The 23,038-nt window shown below is 38.3% G+C and overlaps 4 protein-coding genes and 4 non-coding genes across 14 annotated transcripts; 4 read left to right on the top strand and 4 right to left on the bottom strand.

Moving 5' to 3' along the window:
• Positions 1-5,038: 5,038 nt before the first annotated feature.
• On the bottom strand, positions 5,039-8,275 carry K11H12.8 (the record flags this gene model as incomplete). Of its 4 annotated transcripts, none has more annotated exons than NM_171248.6 (7): positions 5,039-5,328; positions 5,647-5,803; positions 6,296-6,523; positions 6,938-7,043; positions 7,718-7,968; positions 8,022-8,085; positions 8,134-8,275. In NM_171248.6, 7 exons carry the CDS (start codon positions 8,266-8,268, stop codon positions 5,241-5,243), a joined length of 1,029 nt encoding a protein of 342 aa, NP_741296.1. The 4 variants fall into 4 exon arrangements, with proteins under 4 accessions (NP_741296.1, NP_001379948.1, NP_001368206.1 ...); NM_001392248.1 differs by having other exon boundaries at positions 5,062-5,328; positions 8,022-8,092; positions 8,134-8,274; NM_001380014.1 differs by lacking the exons at positions 7,718-7,968; positions 8,022-8,085; positions 8,134-8,275 and having other exon boundaries at positions 5,241-5,328; positions 6,938-7,028.
• Positions 5,399-5,484, bottom strand: K11H12.t1. Its single transcript has one exon. It is a non-coding gene; the product is annotated as a tRNA-Sec (tRNA).
• Positions 8,276-9,088: 813 nt separating the features above from the next.
• Positions 9,089-10,185, top strand: rpl-15 (Large ribosomal subunit protein eL15). The gene is made up of 3 exons (NM_067563.8): positions 9,089-9,265; positions 9,463-9,599; positions 9,822-10,185. The coding sequence occupies exons 1-3, from the start codon at positions 9,094-9,096 to the stop codon at positions 10,125-10,127; spliced, it is 615 nt and encodes a 204-aa protein (NP_499964.1). The 5' UTR covers positions 9,089-9,093; the 3' UTR covers positions 10,128-10,185.
• On the top strand, positions 9,304-9,436 carry K11H12.13. The gene has a single exon (NR_003453.1). It is a non-coding gene; the product is annotated as a small nucleolar RNA K11H12.13 (small nucleolar RNA).
• On the top strand, positions 9,635-9,763 carry K11H12.12. Its single transcript, NR_003452.1, has one exon. It is a non-coding gene; the product is annotated as a small nucleolar RNA K11H12.12 (small nucleolar RNA).
• A 58-nt stretch (positions 10,186-10,243) lies between the features above and the next one.
• On the top strand, positions 10,244-11,535 carry K11H12.1 (Putative bolA-like protein K11H12.1). The gene is made up of 3 exons (NM_067562.6): positions 10,244-10,328; positions 10,375-10,491; positions 11,275-11,535. The coding sequence occupies exons 1-3, from the start codon at positions 10,263-10,265 to the stop codon at positions 11,416-11,418; spliced, it is 327 nt and encodes a 108-aa protein (NP_499963.1). The 5' UTR covers positions 10,244-10,262; the 3' UTR covers positions 11,419-11,535.
• On the bottom strand, positions 11,494-14,000 carry K11H12.9 (Protein kinase domain-containing protein; the record flags this gene model as incomplete). 4 transcript variants are annotated; one of them, NM_067561.6, is made up of 6 exons in its annotated part: positions 11,494-11,934; positions 11,984-12,145; positions 12,203-12,343; positions 13,091-13,196; positions 13,290-13,755; positions 13,806-14,000. In NM_067561.6, 6 exons carry the CDS (start codon positions 13,997-13,999, stop codon positions 11,873-11,875), a joined length of 1,131 nt encoding a protein of 376 aa, NP_499962.2. In that variant the 3' UTR covers positions 11,494-11,872. The 4 variants fall into 4 exon arrangements, with proteins under 4 accessions (NP_499962.2, NP_001294274.1, NP_001294275.1 ...); NM_001307345.4 differs by having other exon boundaries at positions 13,290-13,761; positions 13,806-13,999; NM_001307346.4 differs by having other exon boundaries at positions 11,495-11,934; positions 13,290-13,749.
• Positions 12,550-12,611, bottom strand: K11H12.14. The gene has a single exon (NR_052882.1). It is a non-coding gene; the product is annotated as an Unclassified non-coding RNA K11H12.14 (non-coding RNA).
• Positions 14,001-23,038: the final 9,038 nt, after the last annotated feature.

Here is a 23,038-nt window from a genome sequence, read left to right as displayed (position 1 = left end):
GATTTAAATTCTAATTTTTTAAAATAAAATTGGAGAAAATTTTTTTTTAATGAGAAATTTTCAGATGGGAAGTTTAACTTAATCGGTGAAATATTTTTGAAAATTACAATTTTTAAACCTTTTAACAATTAAAATTTTAAATTCCAAATTTCTCATTATCAGTAATTTCTGGACGGGAAATTCCACATATAAATAATTGCTTTGATAAACTCTTTTTTTTTCGAGAAAATTTCTGCGACTTTCTGAAATTTTTCTGGACATTTTTGAAAAGTTCAGTAAACTCCTAGAAGGCTTGGGAAAGTGTTGGAAAATTAGGGAAACTTCTGGAAAATTCTGGAATTTTTGGGATTATAATATAAAATAATAATAATTTTTTCCAATTGGAATATTTCATAAAAATCTTAAAATTTCTGAAACAAATTTTTAGATTTTCAAGTCGAAACTCTCTGTAGTTGGTATTCAAAATAGGGAAAAGCGGGCAGCAGAGACGGAGAATATTTTTGAAGTACATTCTTTTTCTTTCCTGTTGTACTTCAAAAAATTTTTTCTCCTCCTTCTCCTCCTGCTTTTGGTCTAAGAGCTCTTCTGAATCACTCGTTTTTCGAAAAAAAAAAGAAAAAAAAGATGAGGACTATAAAAACAACAAAGAGGACATCCAACAAACAACAAAAAACCAAAAAAAAAAAAAGTGTGAGAGATTGAAGGGGCATGATGGCATGGCATCGTTACCAGATATTCTATGGGAATACATTATTGATTTTTTTAGATTTTTGGGATTTTTGGCAGCTTCTGTAGAAGGGGGAAAGTATACATTTTAGGAAAGAAAAAGTTCTAGAAAGTTTTGCGGCCAACTGGAATTTTGTACCTTTAGAAAAGTTTTTAAAAAATTTTGTTCTAACTTCTAAAATGATTTTTTTTCCGCTTTTTCAAAAAAAATTCCTGCTTCATCTGATTTTTTTTTGTTTTCGGCAAATCGGCAAATCGCCAGAATTGAAAATTTCCGGCAAATTGTAATTTTGCACTTATTTTTTTGGAAATTTCAGAATTTCAATTCCAAAGGCAAAATTAAACGCATCCTATGAATGTTCCTACATCTATTTTGAAAAGTAAGCAAATTATATGAAAATCTGTAGAAAAAAATATCGAAAAGACAGTTTTAATCTGATATCGGCAAACAGCAAATCGGCAATTTGCCGAAAATGAAAATTTACGGCAAATCGGCAAACCGGCAATTGACCGATTTGCCGAATTTGTCGACAAACCAATTTGCCGGAAAATTTCGAGTAAATCTTGAACTTTTAGTTTGAAAACTGATTCGTCTTTGAAAAAAAAAATTTTTTAAGTTATTTTTCGTAAGGCTTCTAGAACATCCTAAAAATAATTTTCAAAAAATAAGCAAAAATTACTATTTCTGTGAAATTTTATAGACTTTCAAAATGGTGGCAAAACAAATTTTTATAATATTTTCGAAAAATAAATCTGAAAAAAAATTCACGAAATTTTACCGGTTTTCTGGTGGAGGAAAATTCAGATTTTTTCTTTTAAAAAATCTGAAGCGTTTCAGATTGTTCTGGGAGCAATTTTAAAACATTCGTAATCATTGAAAAAAAAATATGCAAAAAAAATTCAGAACTGGAATTTTTTCTATATTCAAAATATTAGCTTCCTTGCAATTTTTAACGACATATAATAATATTATTAGTATAGAAACCCTCAAAACCATTGAAAATCACCGAGATTAGCAATTGTTTTCGTATTATATAAAATGAGAGAGTGTGTTTGTATCTTTTGTTCTCCATCCTCCTCTCGATTGCCCGAGATTTGTTGAGTGTGATCAAGATTGATGGATATTCACTTACATAAACACAACACCTGTTTTGATTTTGTTTATCTTTCCGTTTTTTTTTGGCTATTTTTTCAAATTTCAAACGGTAAAGCTTTGCTCTCAACAGCTAAAGTTTTAAAAATTTCAGAAATTGATATAGCGTAGGTTTTCAAACTAAAAAATAAATAAATTCTTAATTTAAAAAAACAGGTAAAGAATAACAAAACTAAAGGAAATTTATCTCGAAAAGATGGAGAAGATGAAAACCAGTTGGAACGCAATAGAGCGTGAGAAGTTGAATTTCACTGGGAAATTGAACATTATTGTGTCTCTGTGTATAAAAGTGTTTTTCGAATTGGGTAAAAAAAGTTGAATCTAGACGAAAAATGGAGCAAAATGGAGCAAAAAAAGCAACGGAAAAATTTCGTTTTCCTTCTCAACTTTTTGTTGTGGTGTATGCTTTTTCTTTTTGACTCTCTTGGGAGCTTCTCCTCTTCTCTCACTTGAGAAGACGTGGGGCATCGTGCAAAGCGGAAGAGGAGCCCCCGGCGAGATGAGAGCACATTGCATTGTTCAATAGGACAATCTTGGACGCTTTCAGCGCTGCTGTGAAATTTGAATTTTCAATTGGAAACGAAGGATTTTAAAAGTATGTGCCTAGGTGCCTACGTGCTTACGTGCATAGGTGCCTACGTATCGATGTGCCTACCGCGCCTACATCTCTACGTGCCTATGTGCCTACGTGCCTATGTGTCTACCGCCTACTGTTTGAATTTTGGCGTGAGCACAAAGTAAGCTACCTTGAAGGCACACGTGGTGTCAGAGTGTCTCATTTCGGATCTACATAGATCTACAAAAAAAGCGGGAGTTGAGAGTCTCAACTTGAGACGCAGAGTTCTCTACTGATTTCGTTAAGAACGTGCTGACGTCACATATTTTTGGGCAAAAAAATTCCCGCTTTTTTTGTAGATCAAACCGTAATGGGACAGGCTGGCACCACGTGAAGGCAGAAAAATAAGTTGAAGTCACCGTTAAGCCGCTGTAGGAAGACATAGGTCGCTTAGAAAGCACGCAGGAAGGCGTTGGTCGCGTAGATTTCCTTGAAGGCAGGTAGGCAGGCGTTTGTCCCTTAGTGGGTGTCACATTAAAAATTAGTAACCAAGAAATAGGCGGATTCTACTCTCTGTAAAACTTTAGTGCGAATACATTAAAAAAGTAAAGTTTTCATCGTTTCTTCGCCAACAACAAGATAAAAAAATAATTGGAATAATACTCATAAAAATCCATCACCATGGAGATGTATTCAGCAGTGTTTGTCATTTTTCAGATTCAAGATTCATGGAAAACAGAAGTATACGAATATTCACAAAAATACCTGCCTGTTTGCCTTCCAGGCGACCTACGCCTGGAAACGAGAGCTGGAACTTATTTCAAAGCAAATCGCTTGAAAATTGAGGCCTCGAATAATGATAAATCTTAAAAGTTTGCAAAAATATTGCAAAACCCGTCAGATCTTCTCCTCGAGTAGTACACGAGCTGCGTAAATCAACAAAACACGTGGTGCCAGGCTGTCTCATTACGGTTTGATCAACGAAAAATGCGGGAATTTTATGCCTAAAAATGTGACGTCAGCACGTTCTTAACCATGCAAAATCAGTTGAGAACTCTGCGTCTCTTCTCCCGCATTTTTCGTAGATCTACGTAGATCAAGCCAAAATAAGACTCTCTGGCACCCCGTGACAAAACGACTGTGGTAGAGGTTGAAAGCCCATGGGGCAACACTGCTTGTATAGACACTATTTGCTAGTAATTCAACACGTAAATAAATGAGTAAAAGACAAAAAGTGCGGTGCCGTCTGTATAGAAACATGTGTTTGGACACACATGTAGCGCGAAAAAAAAAACGAAAAAAAAACGTGCGATTGATATAACATTCATGTCAAAGCACTCGCGCGCGTTCTTGCTGCTCCGCCGACATGTTGGGGTGGCTGGTGAGCCAATTCAATTTCAGCAGGCCGGCCGACGTGTGTGGTGACACGAGAGAGAAAAGTTTGTAGGAGAAGGAGAAAAAACGAGAAATTGATGGAAGAAGAAGAAGAAGAAAAAAGGGCGCACGCGCGCGGAGAATATAAGAAAGGTGTCAAAGGGAGGAGGGTGGCTCTCACGCACTATTGCATATTAATCTGGTCATGTCGCCTTTGAACCCACCACCACCCCGGTTATGTATCTGAATAAATAATGCACAAGCGCAGAAATAAATGACAAAAGGTATTCCCGATTTTTTAATGTTCATAAAATTTCAAATTATGTCTAAAAACTCCTCGACAATTTAACGGGAAAAATAACGGAAACTCGGAACTCTAAGAATACGTATTGCACAGCATACTTGACGCGCAAAATATCTCGTAGCGAAAACTACAGTAGATCATTTAATGACTACTGTAACGCTTGTGTCGATTTACGGACTCGATTTTCGAAAATTCGAATTTATTTTCAAATAGTGTGACAGGGATATTCAATTTTAATTCGTTTCTTCGTATTATTTTCGCCCATTTCAAAATTCTAGCCCGTAAATCGACACACGCGCTACAGTAGTCATTTAAAGACTTACTGTAGTTTTCGCTACGAGATATTTTGCGCCGAAATATGTTGCTCAATACGCATTCTCAGAACTTTTGCGGACTTTTCCGTCGTTTTTTTAAGTAAAAATCCGAAAATGATCCAAAATCATGTAGGAACAACAGTTCTCCACGAGTAGTACACGACGACCTGCACGCCGCAGGTTTGCAAAATAACGCTCCGCCTTTATTCCTGTGCCCACCTTGCAAATTTAGCAGATCTATCGATCTGTGAACTTTCTCATGCGTTTTCACTGAAACTGATTGAAAAATTTTTAATTTTAAAAAAGCGTGCGCCACACTTGCAAAAAAATAAATCTTTTTTTAAAAACTCAAAAATTTTGAGAAAAAGTTTTAAATGTAAAAAAATAATGAAAATCTTCACATTTCTCAAATTTCAGTCAGAACAGCTGATGTATGTTTTCGAATGTTGCGATTGAATAGAGTAAAAGCCACGAAAAGAACACAGAGAAATCCATGCTAAAAGCCCATTCTTCGAACTAAATTATTAATAATTACGCTTTGCACAGCAGCTTTCCGTATGAAATTCGAAGAAATGGTTGCTATGCCAACCCCCTTTACTGAACATTTTAACGTTATAATGGACCACAGGTGGCAGAGCAGAAATCGTGTATTTCCGACGACAAATAAAATAAAAAATACACTAAATGAGAATCGAGATGCGCTATTCGCATTTTTTTTTGGGAAATTATAGAACCGTACACAAAAAGTCGAGAGAAAAGTGGGTGCTCTACGAATATTTACAAAATACAGAGGACAATTATCGATTGATGATTCTACTTTCTTCGGTTTCCGTTCATTCCTCCCATAATCATTACAAGTCGCATAAAGATATTCAGGACATCCATGTAGATTGACATTTGTCTGAAAAAATTTAATAATTAATAAGATTTTTATATTTAAATTAAACATTTAACAAAAAATATGCTAAAACACCCGAAAGGTGGAGTCGAACCACTGCGGCGCTAACCGCCTACAGATTTGAAGTCTGCACCACAGACCGCCATGGTTCATCCGGGCGATCAAAACTCCATCGAGGTGTCGCTTATAAACACGCTGGCATTCAAGCAACCGACGCCTCACGGTTTCGCATTGCACCATGGAGGCCTGTGGCACGGCAACGAGAGAGTACACGAATCGAGGAGACATCAGAGTGTGTGTGTGTTGAAACCCAAAACTCACGCGTTGATTGGGTCAAATGAGCGGATTTGCATGTCGGAACCGTACAATTGAGATGAATGTGGGTGATTTTCAGCCTTTTTGACGAGTCTCTGCGTATCATAGAGAAGGAAGGCCGAGAAGAGGATGAGACCACCGTAGACGACAATCGATGCGAGACCTGAAATAATTTTTTGAAGAATTTTTCACACTTTTGCAATTTTTTTTCGCTTTTTTCGTGTGGTTTTTCTGAATTTCAGAGAATTTTGGATTTTTTTTGCATTAAAAAATCGAAAAAATCGCATTTCAAACCCGGTTTGTTGTGTAGATTTACGCAATGGTCGTGTACTCCACGTGGAGAAGTGGGAATTTTTCGGTTTCAGATTTTTACGATTTTTCTCTATAAAACTGAAATTTCATAGCAAAAACTGCAGAAAATTGTTGTTTTTGCGATATTTTAATCTAATTTCTGAAGAATTTCCTAGATTATTACAAAAATCGCGAAAGCGACGAGAATTTTAGCTGAAAACTTCAGATTTCAGCCATTTTCAGTGCGAAATTCATCAGAAAAACGTTTTTTCTGGCATAAATGCCATTTTTTTTGCACATTTTGCAGCAAAATTCGATATTTTCAGCCGAATTTTCGCATTTTTCTCCAAATTTCACTACGTACTGGCTCCCAGAGCTGATCCAGGTGGCAAGAAGAATGCTCCAATGTTGGCGACAAAAACAACGCCAAATCCCATGGCAAGTGGTCCGGACATCATCAAAAACTTCTCCGATGGAGCGGTGATGGCGGTGGCCGAGAGGCCTCCAACGATTCCGGCCGTGTACCAAGCCGCACGAGTGAGAACTGGGCCGGCCATGAAGCACAGCGGCGCGAAGACGGCTCCGAGAACACCTGAATATAGAGGAAATTGGATGAAATTTTATATATATAATTATATCAAAATTTCGGAAAGTTTCCAATTTCGGCTTAAAAAATCTCAAATTTTGTCAATTTTTCCGTCTCGCAGCTATTGGAAATTGATTTTATTCGGTTTTTTCGGTCCTTTTTGCATATAAATATAGTTTTTCTTACAATATATTTGGTTGATTTAGGTACATTAAAAGCTAGCCGAGCCAAAACTTATGCAAAACAGTAGAATAATCCTACAACAGTAAATTTCCACCCGCTGCAACACGGAAAAGTTGACAAAATCAGAGATTTTAGCCAGAATTCGACCAATTTTTCATCGAAGTTCGGCCTTTTTAGTTTGTAAAAATCACAAAATTGATTTTTTTTTTCAAGTTCTCCGTTGAAAATCCGCCGTACCACAGTGAAGAGCCCAGGCGAGATGCTTGGCGACGGTGCTCTCGTAGTCAATTGATCTGGCGAGCATTCCCGAAGCGATCATTGCAGCCATTGTTCCGAAGAGTGACTGAAAAAATTGATTTTTATTAAATTTCCGATAATTTTTAAAGTTTTTATTGCTTTAAAATTTTTAAAAATGACCTCCAACCTTTTATGGAAGTTCAAATTGTTCGAAAAGTGGATAAAACTAGTTAAAATCATTAATTTTCCGGGTTTTTAATTGATATGCACACAAATTTGAACCTAAAAACCAGTAAAATCGCTGCAAAAACAACAGAATAAGAGATTATTACGACAAATTTCAATTTTTCGTTAAAAAATTGATTTTTTGGACCTGAAAATTCCATTTCTCAGTCATGAGTAGATAAAAATGCAAAAAATTTCTCGTTTTCCAAGCTTTTTATTAGCCAAAAATTGATTTTTTGGTCCTGAAACTCGCAATTTTCAGTCATGAGATGACGAAATTTCGAACTTTTTTTGCAATTTTCACTCAAAAATGCGGTTTTCTAACTGAATAAGCCCAAAAAAAAAAAACGGGAAAACGTTAAAATCAGGCATTTCCAGCGGCTTTGAAGCCTTTTTTAATCGATTTTTTGGTTAATTTTCAGTCGGTAAGCACACAAAAACCCGGGTTTTCTGACGAAATCGGGCATTTCCAGCGACTTCGAAGCCCATTTTCCGGGATTTTCAAGGGATTTCACAACGAATTTCGCTTTTCTTCGGGGATATTTCGTCCCTTACCATCATTCCTCCGCCAGCGGTCAATCTCATAATCGCCGCGCTTCTGGAAGCTGCAACTCCGCTGACAGCAGTTAAAGCGAGACTTCCAGCCAAATAAGCATACGTTGTGCTGATTCTTTCACGGACGTATGATGGCCAAATTGCGCTTTTTTGGAGAATACTCTGCTCTTTTGAGACGAGTCCGTAGTACATGAGAGCTCCAACTCCGAAGACGGATGCTCCAGCGAGAGCATAGGTTCCGTAGACGAATGCTGGAAATATATGTAGGCCTTTTTATAATTGAAAATTCCAGTAAAATCCTCACGTTTTCCAGTAGTTGGTCCCAAAAGTCGCTCCTTCAGCGTTGGTCCAGTGCGAACTCCGAATCCCTGAACTCTTTAAATCGTTTTCTCGTCAAAAATTATTGAAAAACTCACTTGATTTACTCGAGAACCGAATCCGGACTGCCCTCCTCCATAACGAGCTGATTTTGCGGCGGTGTTGGCGAAAAATCGGACTCCCGAGGTGAAAGTCGCCACTTTTGGAACGGTCATCGTGAGACGAGACAACATTTTCTGACTGAAATGATGAGAATACGACGAGAAAAGTGGAAATTGTGTTTGTTTGTGATGAAAACAACCGAGGTCACGTGGGAAAAAATGATGCAACGAGGAGTTATGAAATTTAGAAAGTTCTAGATGTTTTAGAATGTCTAGCGAAAATAACGTAGCCTAAAATAAGGGATAAACCATTTATTATAGCTTTATGCCGGATTTCCAAAGTTCTACAAATAAAAACCACATTTTAGGGAGAAAAATGACTTTTTTATTCGATAGAAACCGAATATTACTGATTTTATAGATATTTTTCGATTAAATATAATGTTTTATCAATTAAAAATACGAAAAAACCAGATAAAAACCTGAAAAAACCTGTAAAACAAGGAAAAACATATTAAAAATCACAAACAATTCGTGTCGATTTACGGCGGACGAGGCTTGGCACACGGCCAGCCGCCGGACTACGGTGTTTGCATTGTGGAGCGTGTTTCGAGTGTATGCGAAGTGTATGAGAGCGTCTTCTCATTTCACACACGAGTTTTGTTGGCCTAAACGATTTTTTTGGATTTTTCAGCAATTTTAGTGAAGTTTTCCTAGGTTTTTCATGAATTTTGTTAAATTAATTTAAAATTTTAATTTTTACTGGCAAAAAATCAGTAGTTTGTTATTTTTACGCAGAATTCCGCCCAAAATGTTGGGACTTTGATGAAATAGATTTTCTGTCAGCCAGAATTTTAAAAAACTATGTTCCATTCTTCGATTCACTTTTCTTTTTCAACAATTTTATTTATTCAACCCCTCAATCTCGTTATTCTAACCTTTTTTCTTTCAGAAAACATGGGTGCATACAAGTATATGCAGGAAATCTGGCGCAAGAAGCAGTCAGATGCTCTTCGCTACTTGCTCCGTATTCGTACCTGGCACTACAGACAGTTGAGCGCCGTCCACCGTGTCCCACGCCCAACCAGACCAGAGAAGGCTCGCCGTCTCGGATACCGTGCCAAGCAAGGTAAGATTGTAAAGATTTGAATAAAATTTTAAAAGCTACTTGCCACAATGTCTGGGCAAGGTGCCCTGCACCCGCTTGAGCAACCTAATCCATTGATGGCTATATAAAATTCATTGAGTAATCCCTGTTGAGTTATATAGAACTTTCCAGTTTCATATCATTGATACAATTTATTGAGATTAAATTTCATTTTTCAGGATTCGTTGTCTACCGCGTCCGTGTCCGCAGAGGAAACAGAAAGCGTCCAGTCTGCAAGGGACAAACCTACGGAAAGCCAAAGACCCATGGAGTTAACGAGCTCAAGAACGCCAAGTCTAAGCAAGCCGTTGCTGAGGTGATTACTACGAATTAAATGATTAGATGAAATTGTTGCCTCAGTGTCTGGGCAAAGCAGACTGTTTTTAATAGTACTGACTTAATCCACTGATGGCTATAGAAAAACATTGTGTAATCCCCGAACACCTTGTGGTGTATTGGATTCATGACATTGTGACAATTTAAACAAAATTTTCAGATATTAGCATTTACTTTTCAAAGTTAATTCGTTGTATTTCAGGGCCGCGCTGGACGTCGTCTTGGATCCCTCCGTGTTCTCAACTCCTACTGGGTTGCTGAGGACTCCACCTACAAGTTCTACGAGGTTGTCCTGATCGATCCATTCCACAAGGCTATCCGTCGTAACCCAGACACCCAATGGATCACCAAGCCAGTTCACAAGCACCGTGAGCAAAGAGGACTCACCTCTGCTGGACGCAAGTCTCGTGGACTCGGAAAGGGATGGCGTTTCTCTGCTACCCGCGGAGGATCCCAAGCCAAGAACTGGAAGAGAAAGAACACCAAAGTTTTCCACCGCAAGCGATAAATCTTGTTATTTTATTTTGTTTTGGGCTTGTTCCGAAAATGAAATGGTTGTTATCAAACCTAATTGTTTTATCTTTGTATTTTTCACATTAAAAAAGAAATAGTTTTTAAAATCACAGTCTTCATGAAAAGAGTAATGAGCACATTGAGCGAAGGCCCAGTAGCACGTCTTCTCAAGGAGAAGCTGTTCGCCGCGTTCCAGGTAAACTGATCTCTAAATATGTCGGAAGGAAACTGTTGAATTCTAGCCAAAACATCTCGAAGTGGAATGCGAGAGCCACCTGCACAACGTTCCAAAAGGAGCCGAGAAGCACTTCCGAGTGCAAGTTGTCAGTGATGAGTTCGAGGGGAAACGTGTCATCGAGGTTGGTGGAAAAAGATCGATACATGGATTAGTCGAACACATGGAAAAACTCGCTAAAGGCCGTGGAACGGCACTTTTTCATAGGCTTTACCAATTTTTCAGCTAAAACATTTGCTTTTTCAACATTATCGCCAATTTATTCCTTCTTAAAAACATGGATTTGTCGATTTCGTGGCTAAAAGTATGATATCTGGTCTCGACACGACAAGTTTTGTTAAATACAAACGGGTGTGCGCCTTTAAAGAGTACTGTAATTTCAAGGACTCGTTTCTGCGCAATTTTCATCGACTTTTCATAATTTTTCGATAAAAATTATTTATTTATTTAAAAAAACCCATAACAATAAAAACACATAAATTCGCGAGAAAAACTATGAAAAATCGATAAAAACTCGGTAGAAATAAAATTTTGAAGTTACTGTATTTTTTTAAAGACGCACTCTTTTTCCAATGTAACAGAAAATTTAGTTTCGAGGCCGCCGGATGATACCGCATTTTTGGAGCAAAAATCGCAAATTTTCGCTAAAATTGGCGAAAATAGTTCAAAAATTTGGAAGTTTCGTGTTTGCGGCCCCAATACCTAACGAGACCCAAATTATGGTTATTATAAGAACAAAAAATTCTGTTGACGTGCAAAATATCTCGTAGCGAAAACTACAGTAATTGTTTAAATGACCCCACTGTAGCTCTTGTGTCGATTTACGGGCACAATTTTTGAAACGAATTTCTATGGTTTTCACAAAATTTGGAAGCCCGTATTAACCCAAAAAAATGTTGATTTTCAGAGACATCGTCTTGTGAACACGTGTCTTGCCAAGGAGCTTGCCACGACTGTCCACGCGCTTCGAATCGACGCTATTCCAACCAGCAAGTGGGACGGACAGAAGCAAGAAGACAGTCCGACGTGCCGTGGTGGATTTGGAAAATAACATGATCATTTTTGAATTTTTTTTTCATGTCAAAGTATGAAAAATATATAGAAGAATAAAAAAGAAACAAGTATTTATTTATTTTTTTTTAATGAGAAATAAATCTTCAAAGTTATCGTTCTCAATCGGGAACCACAGACAAGAAACCGCATGGATGGGGGAATGAAACTCGAACTAGTGGGGGGAATATATCTCTTATAACACGGATTTCTGGCTTCCCTCATAAATTGAAATGGAAGAGTTTACCGAACTAGGCCATTTTGGCTCGGCCATATCTGGGGTAGATTTACGGCGCGCCGCGGCTCGATTTTAGTTGTAAAACTAAATGTATTTGTCCGTGTGGAGTACACGACTTTCCCACGCCTTGGCGGCGATTGTCAATGAAACACGGAAAATTCAATGAGGAAGACCAGAACCCGTGTTATAATAGAAAAAAAATAACAAAAAAAAATGTTCAGAGCATAATCTCTGACATGTTGAATGGATTGAATCGTTGAAGTTCTTCTCGAAGTTTGTCTGAAAAACTTTTATTGAAAATCGATAAAAATTTCAAAATTATTATTACCTAAAACTTCATCAGAAGTTTTCTGCCCAACTACAGTATGCTTTCGCTCGACAGTTTGGTGCTGTGGAGCGCGGAATGATTTGAAATACGGATGACGGAGCAAATCTCGAGCCGATTGACGTCCTTCAAGAAGTTGGAACAGTAGAGATCGGGCGTTGAAATCTGGAAACAATTGATTTTTTAAAAAATCTCCCAAAAATCTTCAAAATAGGTTCTTACCAAGAAGTCCCGAGTCACTGCTTCCCTCGAGCACAACTCTCCAGTCGATATCTTTGAGATTTCTGGACTTGGAGAACTTGAACATTTCCTCCTCGTTCATCAAGAAACGCGAAACAATGGCGCCGATTGAGAGTAGGTCATCTGGAATGACATTTTTAGTTGGCTCAGAACATAAAACTTTGTTAGAATAATGTTTTCTTTGCTCTTACAAGGAAGTTTTCCCGTAGATTTAAATTTCGGATGATTTTTCCGAATTTTTTGGATCAGGAAAAAAAATCACTAGAAAAACGGGTTTCTGCATTTTTTTGTTGAAAATTCGCGGAGCTTAAAACACCTTTTGAAAAAAATTCTGAAAAAAAATTTTGCCGCCAAAAAAAATTTTTTTTCAAAAAATAATATTTTCCAAAAAAGCATCCAGATTTCTGCCTCTAAAGTACTTAAAATTGTGCATAAATGTGAAAAATCTGCTTTTGGATCTATTTTTAGGGCCCCCACGTAGTTCCAGTCTGTCCCATGGCGGTTTGATCTACAAAAAATGCGGGAATTTTTCGCCAAAAAATATGTGACTTGAGCACACTCTCAACCATGCGAAATCAGTTGAGAACTCTGCGTCTCTTCTCCCGCAGTAGATCTACGTAGATCAAGCCGAAATGAGACTCTCTGACACCACGTGGGCCCCCTAAAGTTTCCAATTGAATTCCCTAAGTTCGAGGCCCGTAAAACCACAAAAAACATTTTTCACAAAAAAGATGATTAGAAGTAGAAAAGTATTCTGGAAATTTTTGAAAAAAAAACACTTTTTTTTGGGTGAAATTTTTTTAAATCAACATTTTTTAATAACCGATCCCAAGCATAAGTCTTTTCTAACTCGCAAAAGTTTATGCTTACCTCGATATCTCTCGTCAAGATGTTCTGAAGAGTCGTCGCTTTTACCATAGGACGAGAGACGGAGTTCCGCGTCAGTGTTGACGTAAATCGTGCTGAGTGTCAGGTCCTGAATTTGTAAGGAGTTAGGCCAATTTTTTTTTCTAAATTTCCTAATCACCATGTTTTTTTGCCGATATGGAAAAAGTAAAAAAAAACTAACCCCATGTGCAATTCCATTCTGATGCATCATCGCTACGGCAGCGAGAATCTGATGTGAAATCTTGGCCACCACGAAATGTGTCAACCGCTCTTCAACAATGTCACTGAGCCGTCCGTCCATTTGCTCCGATACCGTATACAATGTGGAATCTACCTCATAAGCCTCGGAAATTGGGAGAATATTTGGATGGGGAAGGAGTCTGCACAGGATAATGTTCCGGTATTCCCGTCTAGCTGTGGCCGGGTCTTGAAGCGAAATCTTGCGGATTGTAACGTGATCACTCTCGAGAAGGTCTGTCGCTGAGCAGGAAATTGAAGTGGATCGAGTGCTCGTTCCAGCGTTGAGCTCAATTGCCTCAAAGCGACGAGGAAGTAGGAATTCTTCGCCGGACAGAGAGACCTGATCAAATAGTGACCAGGATACTTTCTTGCTCGGGGAACGAGACGGCGAGCTTGGAGAGCTGAAACTGAAACTATTTAAGGAAACAATTTTAGAGCAAGACAACAGGATACTCACTTTGCTCTAGAAATTTCAGATCCATCATCGGAAGTTTTTGCCGGCGAATGCTCCAAAGAGTCGGGGATCGAGGAGATGTCATCATTTGGGCTGTACGGTGACAGGGCGGCCAGACGGAGTTCCTCGGTAGTCGAGGAAGATGATGGGGACGATGAGCCAGGGAGTCGGAGCCACAAGGGGTTGCGGCGGGGCATTCTGGAACAGCAATACTTACTAAAAACTGAGAGCCGAAATTTAAAGACAAAAGTAAGAAAAAGTGAAAAGAGAAAGTAGTGTTAAAACATAGAACAATAGAGTAGAGTGTTGCACAAGTTTACAATGCATTTTCAATTCTTCACCGTCTAATATATTCTACTGCAGAGGGAGAAGAAGTGGGCAATAGATGGGTTATATCGGGTCAGAATGCGGATGAGCTGAACACTTGAAGATTTATGAGACATCGATGAGATGGACAACAAAATGTGGGTGGAGCTTCTTGTTGTTTGACGGGAAAAAACCCCTGACTAAAATGTCAAGGAGCAGCTCAGAAGTCGATTGGAACCAAATTTGTAAGGATTCGGTGGAAATGCGATCAAGTGACAAAGAATTAAAATTGAAAAGTGTACTCCTCTTGGACATTTCAGAAGCGAAAAAAGTCCGAAATTTCACAGGATTGTTTTCGGTGTAATTCTAATTCCGGGAAAAAAAACCTCCGTGTGCCTAAAATAAATTCCGAAAACACGGAAGCACACATCCAAAATTTCAGCTGCGGCTTAAATTAGATCCGACTGAAATAGTCACGTAACTTTTTGACGTACTTGAGGCCAAAACATCAACAGCGGACGAAAAAAAACGTTCGAAATCAAAAAACCAAGTGGCATCAGAAATTCATGGAGAAGGACAAAACACAATCAACCCCACCCCAAATTTGACGTCAAAAATTGGAAGGAAAATGGAAAGGAAGAGGGGGGGGGGGGGGTGTCCTAAAAATAGGGTCAAAGAGAATTGGGGTGAGCGCCAGTCAAAAAGATGTAGAGGGAAAAATTGAAGGGTTCGGCTCGCTTTCTTGCCGCCGTCGGGCAGAGACAAATGCAAATGCACTCAAGAAATAGAGAGAGAGAGAGCCTTCTTCTGTTCATTAGGCACATCGTGAGTCTGGGGTTCTCAGAAGGAATGGGAATGTATGTGTGTAAAAAACAGAGCATTTACATTTATATATACATATATGTACAACAAGGTCACGTCACTTATAAGATTGGATTAGTCGTTGATAAGAGGAGAGCCGCGCTGTTATTATCAGTCTGCTGACGTTGCGAGAAGAGTAGCTTCTAGGCGAAGTGACGGTAATCCCGGAGATTACCCCCACGAAAATAGATGGACAGGATGATCGTCATGGATCAGAGTAGGTCAACACTTGGAGATTTGTGACGGAGAGAGGGGAGGCTTGGGATGTAAACATACCTTGTAGGTAGGCAGGTGTTTTGGTGTTTTTTAGGCTTTAGGGCTTTTAGGCTTTTTAGGCTTGTTTTTGTTTTTTTTTTTCGGCTTTTGGAAATACAATCATAGGTATCTATATCAGGGGTGGGCTGCAATTGCCGTATGGCAATTTTTTCGTCGACAAATTCAGCGAATGGGCAAATTGCCGGTTTGCCGATTTGCCGAAAAATTTGAATTCCGGCAAGTTGCCGGTTTGCCGGATATCAATTTGCCGGAAATTTTCAGAGGGATGTTTTTAAAGACGGAGATACTTAAAAATGTGTCTTTTTGAATTTTTTCCCCCGTTTTTTCTAGATATTTTTATAGAATTCGCTTGCTTTTCAAAAAGATGTAGAAAAATTGTTAGAATTCGTACAGTTTTGTCGCTTAAAATTGAAATTCTGAAATTTCCAAAAAAAAAAAGTGCAAAACCACAATTTGCCGAAAATGTTTTTTTTTAGGCAAATTCGGAAAATTGGCAATTATGAATTTCAAATCCGGCATTTTCTCCATTTGCCGGAAAAAATCGTTTGCCGCCTTTGCTAGATTTTGAAGAAGCTTATTTTCGGCGCAACATAAGTTCTCTGGAAAGAAGGAAGTGTCAAAATACTTCTGAGAAACCATCATTGTGACCTCTAAATCAATTCCAATCTCTTCTAAGATTCTGAATGTGCATTCTAAATGTCTTCTGTAAATGCTTTGCCGGAAAGTAGAAAAAAGAAGAAGCCGTGAGTGCAAGTGTCGCTGTGATTGACATAAAAAGCAGCGTGTAATGACGTGAGAGCTTGAAACTTGGTAAGGGCAACTCATGTAATGAAAAGCTTGAAATTGGAATTTTGAAATGAAAAAGAAAACGAATAAAAGTCAACATTCGGTGCTCGCGAACTTTGGGCGAAGGTAAACAAAATGAATGGCACTGGGCGGATGAGAAAGGATATTGGAGAGGGATGGGGGCGGGGCTTGAGTTTCAGCTCAGAAGAGCATCCTGGTAAACAAAAAGTTGACGTGATTAAATAGGGGGATAAACTGGAGATGTGTTAGGTTACTGTACTCTTGGGAGAGGATGTTTTAAAGTATTTCTCGAGAAATCAGAAAATCGAAAAAAAAAGATTTTTGGGAAAATTTTTTTTTTAGAAATTTTAAACCGAAAAAATCGGCTTTTTCAGTTCGGGGGTTTCCAGTTTTTTTACCAATATAATTTATTTTTCGATTTTCCAAAAAATTTCAATTTTTTTTAATCAGAAAAAATATGGAAATCTGAAAGTATTTTTGAAAAATATTTATCAATTTTTTTTTCAGTTTTTTTGGAAAGAGGAAAAATCTGGGATTTTTTTAAAACTAAAAAAAAAACATTTTAAGTGGCAGAAATTTTAGGGTAAAATATTTTCAGAAAAAAAAAGGAATTTTATTCCGAAAAAAACGAAGCCAAACAGGTTTTGCAAAAAAAAAGCTTCCTACACTCCCTCGAATACCAAATCCAATTAGCTCCAACTATAGTTGTTTTTCTCTTACTACATAGTTTCAAATGAAGCACATCTAAAAGCGGAGGCAGCACATCTAATCTGAAAATATTTTCAGCAGCAGAAGCGTCCTCCTACGCGTTGTGGTTAGAAGATTACACATCTCGTGGCAGTGAGTCGAATTTCAGAATTTAAATTATGAATAAGAATGGAAGATGAAGCTCCATGGAGGGTGAGATGCTCGTTGAGTCATCTGATGAGGGCAACGAGGGGTATTAGGAATAGTATGTCTGGAACTTGTAGGTGGAATCTGGTGTAAAATAGGTTAAAATATTTCTGCCAGCCTTTAAAACATGCCTAGTGGGAATTACCAATTTCAGGAAAATTTAGAATTTTTTTCTGGAAAAAATTTTCGGGTAAAAAAGTGTTTAATATTAACTACCCTACCATTAATTCTCTCTTTCAAATTTCGCATCAGCCGCCTAGACTAAAGGACATTGTTGTTCGTTTTTTTTGGCTCATTAGATGAGCCGGGAGCCTCTAGACAGCGACAACATCGTTATGCAAAAAACAATCTATTGTCTAACGGACAAGATTTAAAGCAACACAAAAAAAAAGAGAAAAGTGTAAAGATTGAAAAAAAGAAAAAAAAAGGATTTAGGATATAACATGTCAATTCCACCCAGATAAATGACCCACAGAAGGGAACATTGATGTCTTAATTGGAGGGCAACCTTGCATGTTTTTTTTTTCAATTTACGCGGAACCCCACCAGAATTGCTTTAGACTCTCAGAACTTTTCGGTATTTGTTTTGGAGAAAACATGGTTGTTTTTGTGGCAAAAACATCAGGTGATATGGAGCAACATTTGAGCAAGTAAATTGTTCCTGAACTACTAAATCTGTGTGGGTCTTCCGAATTTGGAATTTCTGACAATTCGTCATGTTGCCTAAAGTAGAAGGATTTACGTAAGCTCCAAGAACTTTTAGACCTAGAAGCGGGGTTGATTGACAAGCTTGCTCCAAACACGGATCTAATTTGTGGTCATAGGAAAAAAATAGCGCTTTTTGCTCTCTTGTCTATGAAAAGTGCTCGGCGACGCGGAAAAAAAAAGAAAAAAATCAAGTGAGGGGTTGATGAGGAAGGAGATGTACTTAATGAAAGGGTTGACTACGTTGTGGTTGAAACAATTCAGCCTACATGCCTAAATTTCTGCTGATTATCACAGGTTTTGGTGCCTGCCTAATGCTTGTCTACTCACGTTTCTGCCTACAGCCTATGACTACACCGTAGGCAATGAATTCAGCCATGTCTTTAGGAGTAGGTGCCTTCATACTGCGTACCTAATATATTCTTACCTGAAGCCTGCCTAATACCTGCCTTATGGCTGCCTACTGCCAACCTACTGCCTGACTAAAGCCTGGCTATTATCACCCAAGTTTGTCATGGTAGGCTAACATAATTTAATACCTACGTGCCTTCCTTAAGTAACCTACATACAGTGCCTGAAGACACAAAAAAGCCGTAGGTCACCTTGAAGGCAATACTTAGAACAAATATTCAGAGTTGACAAAGTTTCTGCGAATGAAATGAGCAAGCTCGTGGCAGCACAACGAACAGAATCTAATACTGAAAAAAGATTCAATTGTGTTTTTCTTGGAGTCTTTAGAAGAAAATGAGTCAATTTGGTGTGTAGGTGGTGGTGACTGGAAGAGGCCAAGAGCACACACGTGAGCCGAATACCAATAAGCCTAGAAGATATTTAGATAGTTTAATGTTGAAAAACTACACGCGAGAAGAGGATGATCACGGCTGAAATCACCTCATTTTTTAGAGAAAAGACCCCCAAGAAATATAGCTAGCCTGAACATCTTCAAAATCATCAAAAATATTCCAAAAGCAGATCTTCGAGCAACTCTAAGGAACTCGGAAGTAGTGCAAAAATACACTGAAAATGTTTCAGACCCAAAAAAATTGGTGAAAAAAATTACAAAATATATTTCAACTTCAAATTTGTAAAAAAAAACTGCCGTTGACCAAAATTCTAAGGATCTCGGTAATTGCCCAAAACGTTAAAAAAAACTCAAAAAAAAAACATCTTATACCAAAATATAAGGCGTCGTCTAAATTTACGCAGTGAATAATACTTTTGCTCAACTGAAGTTTGAGCTCAAGATCACCACACCCCTGCACAAGCACAAAAATGCAAATACGAAACTTGTTGTACTCGGTCGAACCTCGTGACTTTTTGTGTGCGCTATTCGATCCGATTTGTATATCCAGCAAAAAGTGAACAACAACAAAAAGTTGTATACGTATACATATACATAAGCTTCTTTCACCCACTTGACAAGAAAAATGAGAATTTTTTCACTCAATCTGCAAAAAGAGCCGGTGATTTCTGAATTTTGAAAAGTAAAGAAAAGTTGGGGAACTAGTTCCAGAAATTTGAGATTTGGCGGCAAACTAAATATTCATGGAATTGGATTTCTGAACAGAAGGCTCTTTTTGTAGGAAATATGAATTTGAGAACCTTTTTCAAAGAGACAAGCAAACATTTCTGAGTGAATTTGAAACATCATTTTTTGAAAAAAAAAAAAAGTAAACTTCACTCTTTTTTGGCTTATGCATTCACGCGAATTAACATTAGTGAAAAATTGAGGGGAAGAAGTATAGGCAGGCGTGCGGTAGGCATGTAGGCAGACATGAGTAATGTAGGCACGTTTCTGGTAGGTACTGGTAGGTATAGGGTAGTCACACCTCATGGCTGCCCTCGGCTTGGTAGCTATCTCAGGTAGGCAGACATCAGGTAGGCAGACATCAGACAGGCGAATGACAGGCACACACACTTAAAGGGGCATGATATAGGAAACAACTCTCTGGTAGGCAAGATGTAAGCCTAAAAACGACAAAATTTTTAGCCACAAAACTGCGGGGGCAAATATCCAAATATGCACGCAAATGTTTACCGCTTCAAAACATATTGGGAAAAAATTTCAGCAAACATTTGGAGCTATTATTATCATTATTATTATTTGCTCAATTTGCTGCTCTCACCCTTGCATACACAAAAAACTAATAAAAATATTATTTTTTGCGTACAAATTTTCTGTTTGAAATGACGAAACTATGTACAAACTTATATTTGGTTTCATATTTCCGAGAAAATCCAACAAAAAAAAAGAAAAAAAGGTGCACATCATTCCGAGCACATGGATTTCTTTTATACCCCGATACTTGGACATCACCACCCACATGGATTATCACGAAATCTTTTCGGTGTTTTTTCAGAAATTTAAATCTTCTGTTGACCGAGTTAAGATTGGAATTTGGTTTACCTGGAAAACACATGTGTTTGTAAAGATAAAATAATCCGAAAAGCCGGGCAATCTTAACAGCCTACGTGCCTACCTCCCTGTTATCTCATGTTTGCCACTACCTAGTCAAGGCACAGGCGTAAGCCACCTAGATAGCATTTGGGCAGGTGAAAAATAGCCAAGCGGTAGGTATATTGCCGTAAGGTAGCCAGTAGGTAAGTCGCATGCCTACAGGCAGGTACTTGTGTACTAGGCAGTACTCTTTTTGAAAGGTAAACATGTTGCCGCAAGCTAGACACACGGTATGTCATTGAAATTTATGCAGTATTTATGCAGAAATTTATGGTAGTACACACAATAGTAGGCTATAAGCAGATGACCGAGGGGTAGGCAATGTTCAGTAGGTAAGCATTAGGTCCAGTCACAAGGTAGGCGTAGGTCAGGCAGGTTTGTTTCTAGGATTTAGGATAAGCTCGTAATGCAAAAACTAATCTGGAAAAAATGTTTCCTTCTGAAATTTCCGATTAACATTTCCGATTTTTTTACTATTTTTGCTGAAACTAAACAAGTTTGGAAATTGGTACTAGAAACGGATGAAAACCCACATCACAAATAGCTCTAATCTATCTGTTGAAAAAAAGATAGAATCAGAAAAACAAATGCTAGAAACACCGTCGCTGTTTGAACATTGTGCTCCGTGAGCCGTAAGAACAAGAGCATCCCCTTCCACGCATGTGCACTGGTTTCTGATTACGCACATACAAATGTCCGCATATTAATCGTGAAATTTGAAAGAGTTGGATTCTTGATTTCAAAAATCTAGGGAATCAAGTTTTTCTTGATGCGTGCCTGCGTGCCTACCTAGTTTTTGCCAAGTGTTTCCGGGAGGAGAGCACCGCCGGGAAACGCCTCATGATAAGGAAAATAGAAAATATTCTCTAATTAGAAGATAGATGAATGACCAGTGAGACTAAACAAAAAAAAAAAGAAAAAGGAAGTCTACGCGGAACAAACCCAAAACTAGAAGAACGAGGAAAAAAACAAACCAAAACTAGAATATAATTATACATATCGAAAATTCATAAATAGGATTAGGTTATGATTCACGGGAAAGGTCTCACTCGGGTTGACCAGCGCGTGTTTTGTGGGTCACTATGGAATTTTTTTGACACCTGGAGGTATGCTAGGCGGTGCCTGCCTACGTTATGCCTACATCATGCCAACCTGCAAACTGACCGCCTAAATCATCCTTGAACGCATACATAATACCTACATGTACCTGCCTACCTATGCTAGCCGCCAGCATGCTTTTAGAAACGCGTGTCCACATGATTGCTTCTACCTACATGCCCATATTCTGCAAACTTGTTAACTTACAGAATATGCCTGCATGCAAGCCTACATGATGCCTATTTGCCGCCTGCATGCCTACCTGCCACGTGATGTGCTTACATGACTCCTTTTACTGGATAGGCTCTATTTCATGACCAAATCCTTCGAGTTAAGCCTTTCGCCTCGTCACATTCGTTTTTTCGAGATAAACACCGCAAAAATTGACGGATTTTGTCATGATACTACAAAAGTCGGCTCCAATTTTATTTCGGCATCAAAGTTTATTAGAAAATCCTACATTTCAGCAGGGGTTTTTAAAGATTAAACCTCGTGTTAAAGTACTTTTTGCTCACAATTTTGAAAGATTGGGATAGGGATTTCAGATGCGTTTGAGATAGAAAATTCAAAAGAAAATCAAATTTTTTGAGGTATGTAGGTAGGTAGCTAAGTCGAAAGGTGGGTAGGTAGGCATGTGGTCGTCCCATTAGGCTGACAGGCATGAGAAAGGCACGTAGGCAGGATGATAGACATTCAGACATAATGTGGGCACGTTGGCAGGCATTCAAGAAGGGCACGAGCTAGGAACACCTAATGACTGCTAGGCATGGTAGGTCTACATAAGGTAGGCACGTAGGCAGGCATTCAAGGGGTAGGTAGGCAAAATTTCCGAAAATGAGACAAATTGACATGATCATAGTTCATAACTATTCAAAAATTTTCGGGTATTAGAGACCAAAAAGGTAAATATCATCTCTCTTCTCATCATGCTCATATGCTTCAGTAAGAAATCAACAAAAAACTGACATCATGAGATGATGTTTGGAAGCAGCAGTCATCTTCTGTTCTCCCATCTTCTCCTGCTCACTCACACAACTCTATTAGCATGAGGAGCAAACCGAGAGCTGAAAGGAATGAGAAGATGCTGCTCCGATCTAATTGGTGCTGCTGGTGGAAGATGTAAGGGGGATAAGTCATGTGAGGTGTATGTGTGTGTACTTGCAGAATGATATTAACATGGACTTTTTCAAAGGGGAAATGCATGTGGAGAACAAGAGCACAAAGATAATGGGATTAAGGACATTGAGCGTTCGTTGTTCACTTTGGTACCAAAAGACACAGAAATACCTGCCTGTGTGCCTGCATCTCTACCAAAAATGTATGTAACTTGTTTTTCCTAATTTTTGTATTTTGTTTTAAAAAGATAATTAATTTTTTTAATTGTGAAAATCGGACAAAAATTCGACAAAAACTGCAAATAAAACATTTTTTCTGCAATTTTTAACAAATAGATTTAGAAAACTCAGCCCAAGACTAAGCCTAGGTCTAAGCCTAAAACTCAGTCTTAGCTTAAGCCTAAGCCTGAGTCTATGCCTAAGCCTAAGCCTAAAACTCAGGCTAAGCCTAGTGCCAAAGCCTAAGCCTAAAACTCAGCCTAAAACTCAGCCTAAGCCTAACACTCAGATTAAGCCTAAGCCACAGCCTACGCCCTACACTCAGCCTAAAACTCAGCTTAAGCCTAAGCCCTAAGCTTCACATTTCTCCCACGAAAACAAGAAAAATAATGAATTTGTCTAATTCATGACGCAAGAATTCTCTAAATTGTTCAGCTACCTAGAAGAAAATTGGACAAATATTTTTGCAGCAAAAAAGGAACTCTCCTGCAAAACAA

This window comes from Caenorhabditis elegans, chromosome IV (genome assembly GCF_000002985.6).
Source record: "Caenorhabditis elegans chromosome IV".
NCBI classification, from domain to species: domain Eukaryota; kingdom Metazoa; phylum Nematoda; class Chromadorea; order Rhabditida; family Rhabditidae; genus Caenorhabditis; species Caenorhabditis elegans.
This window is presented reverse-complemented; position numbering and strand designations above follow the sequence as displayed.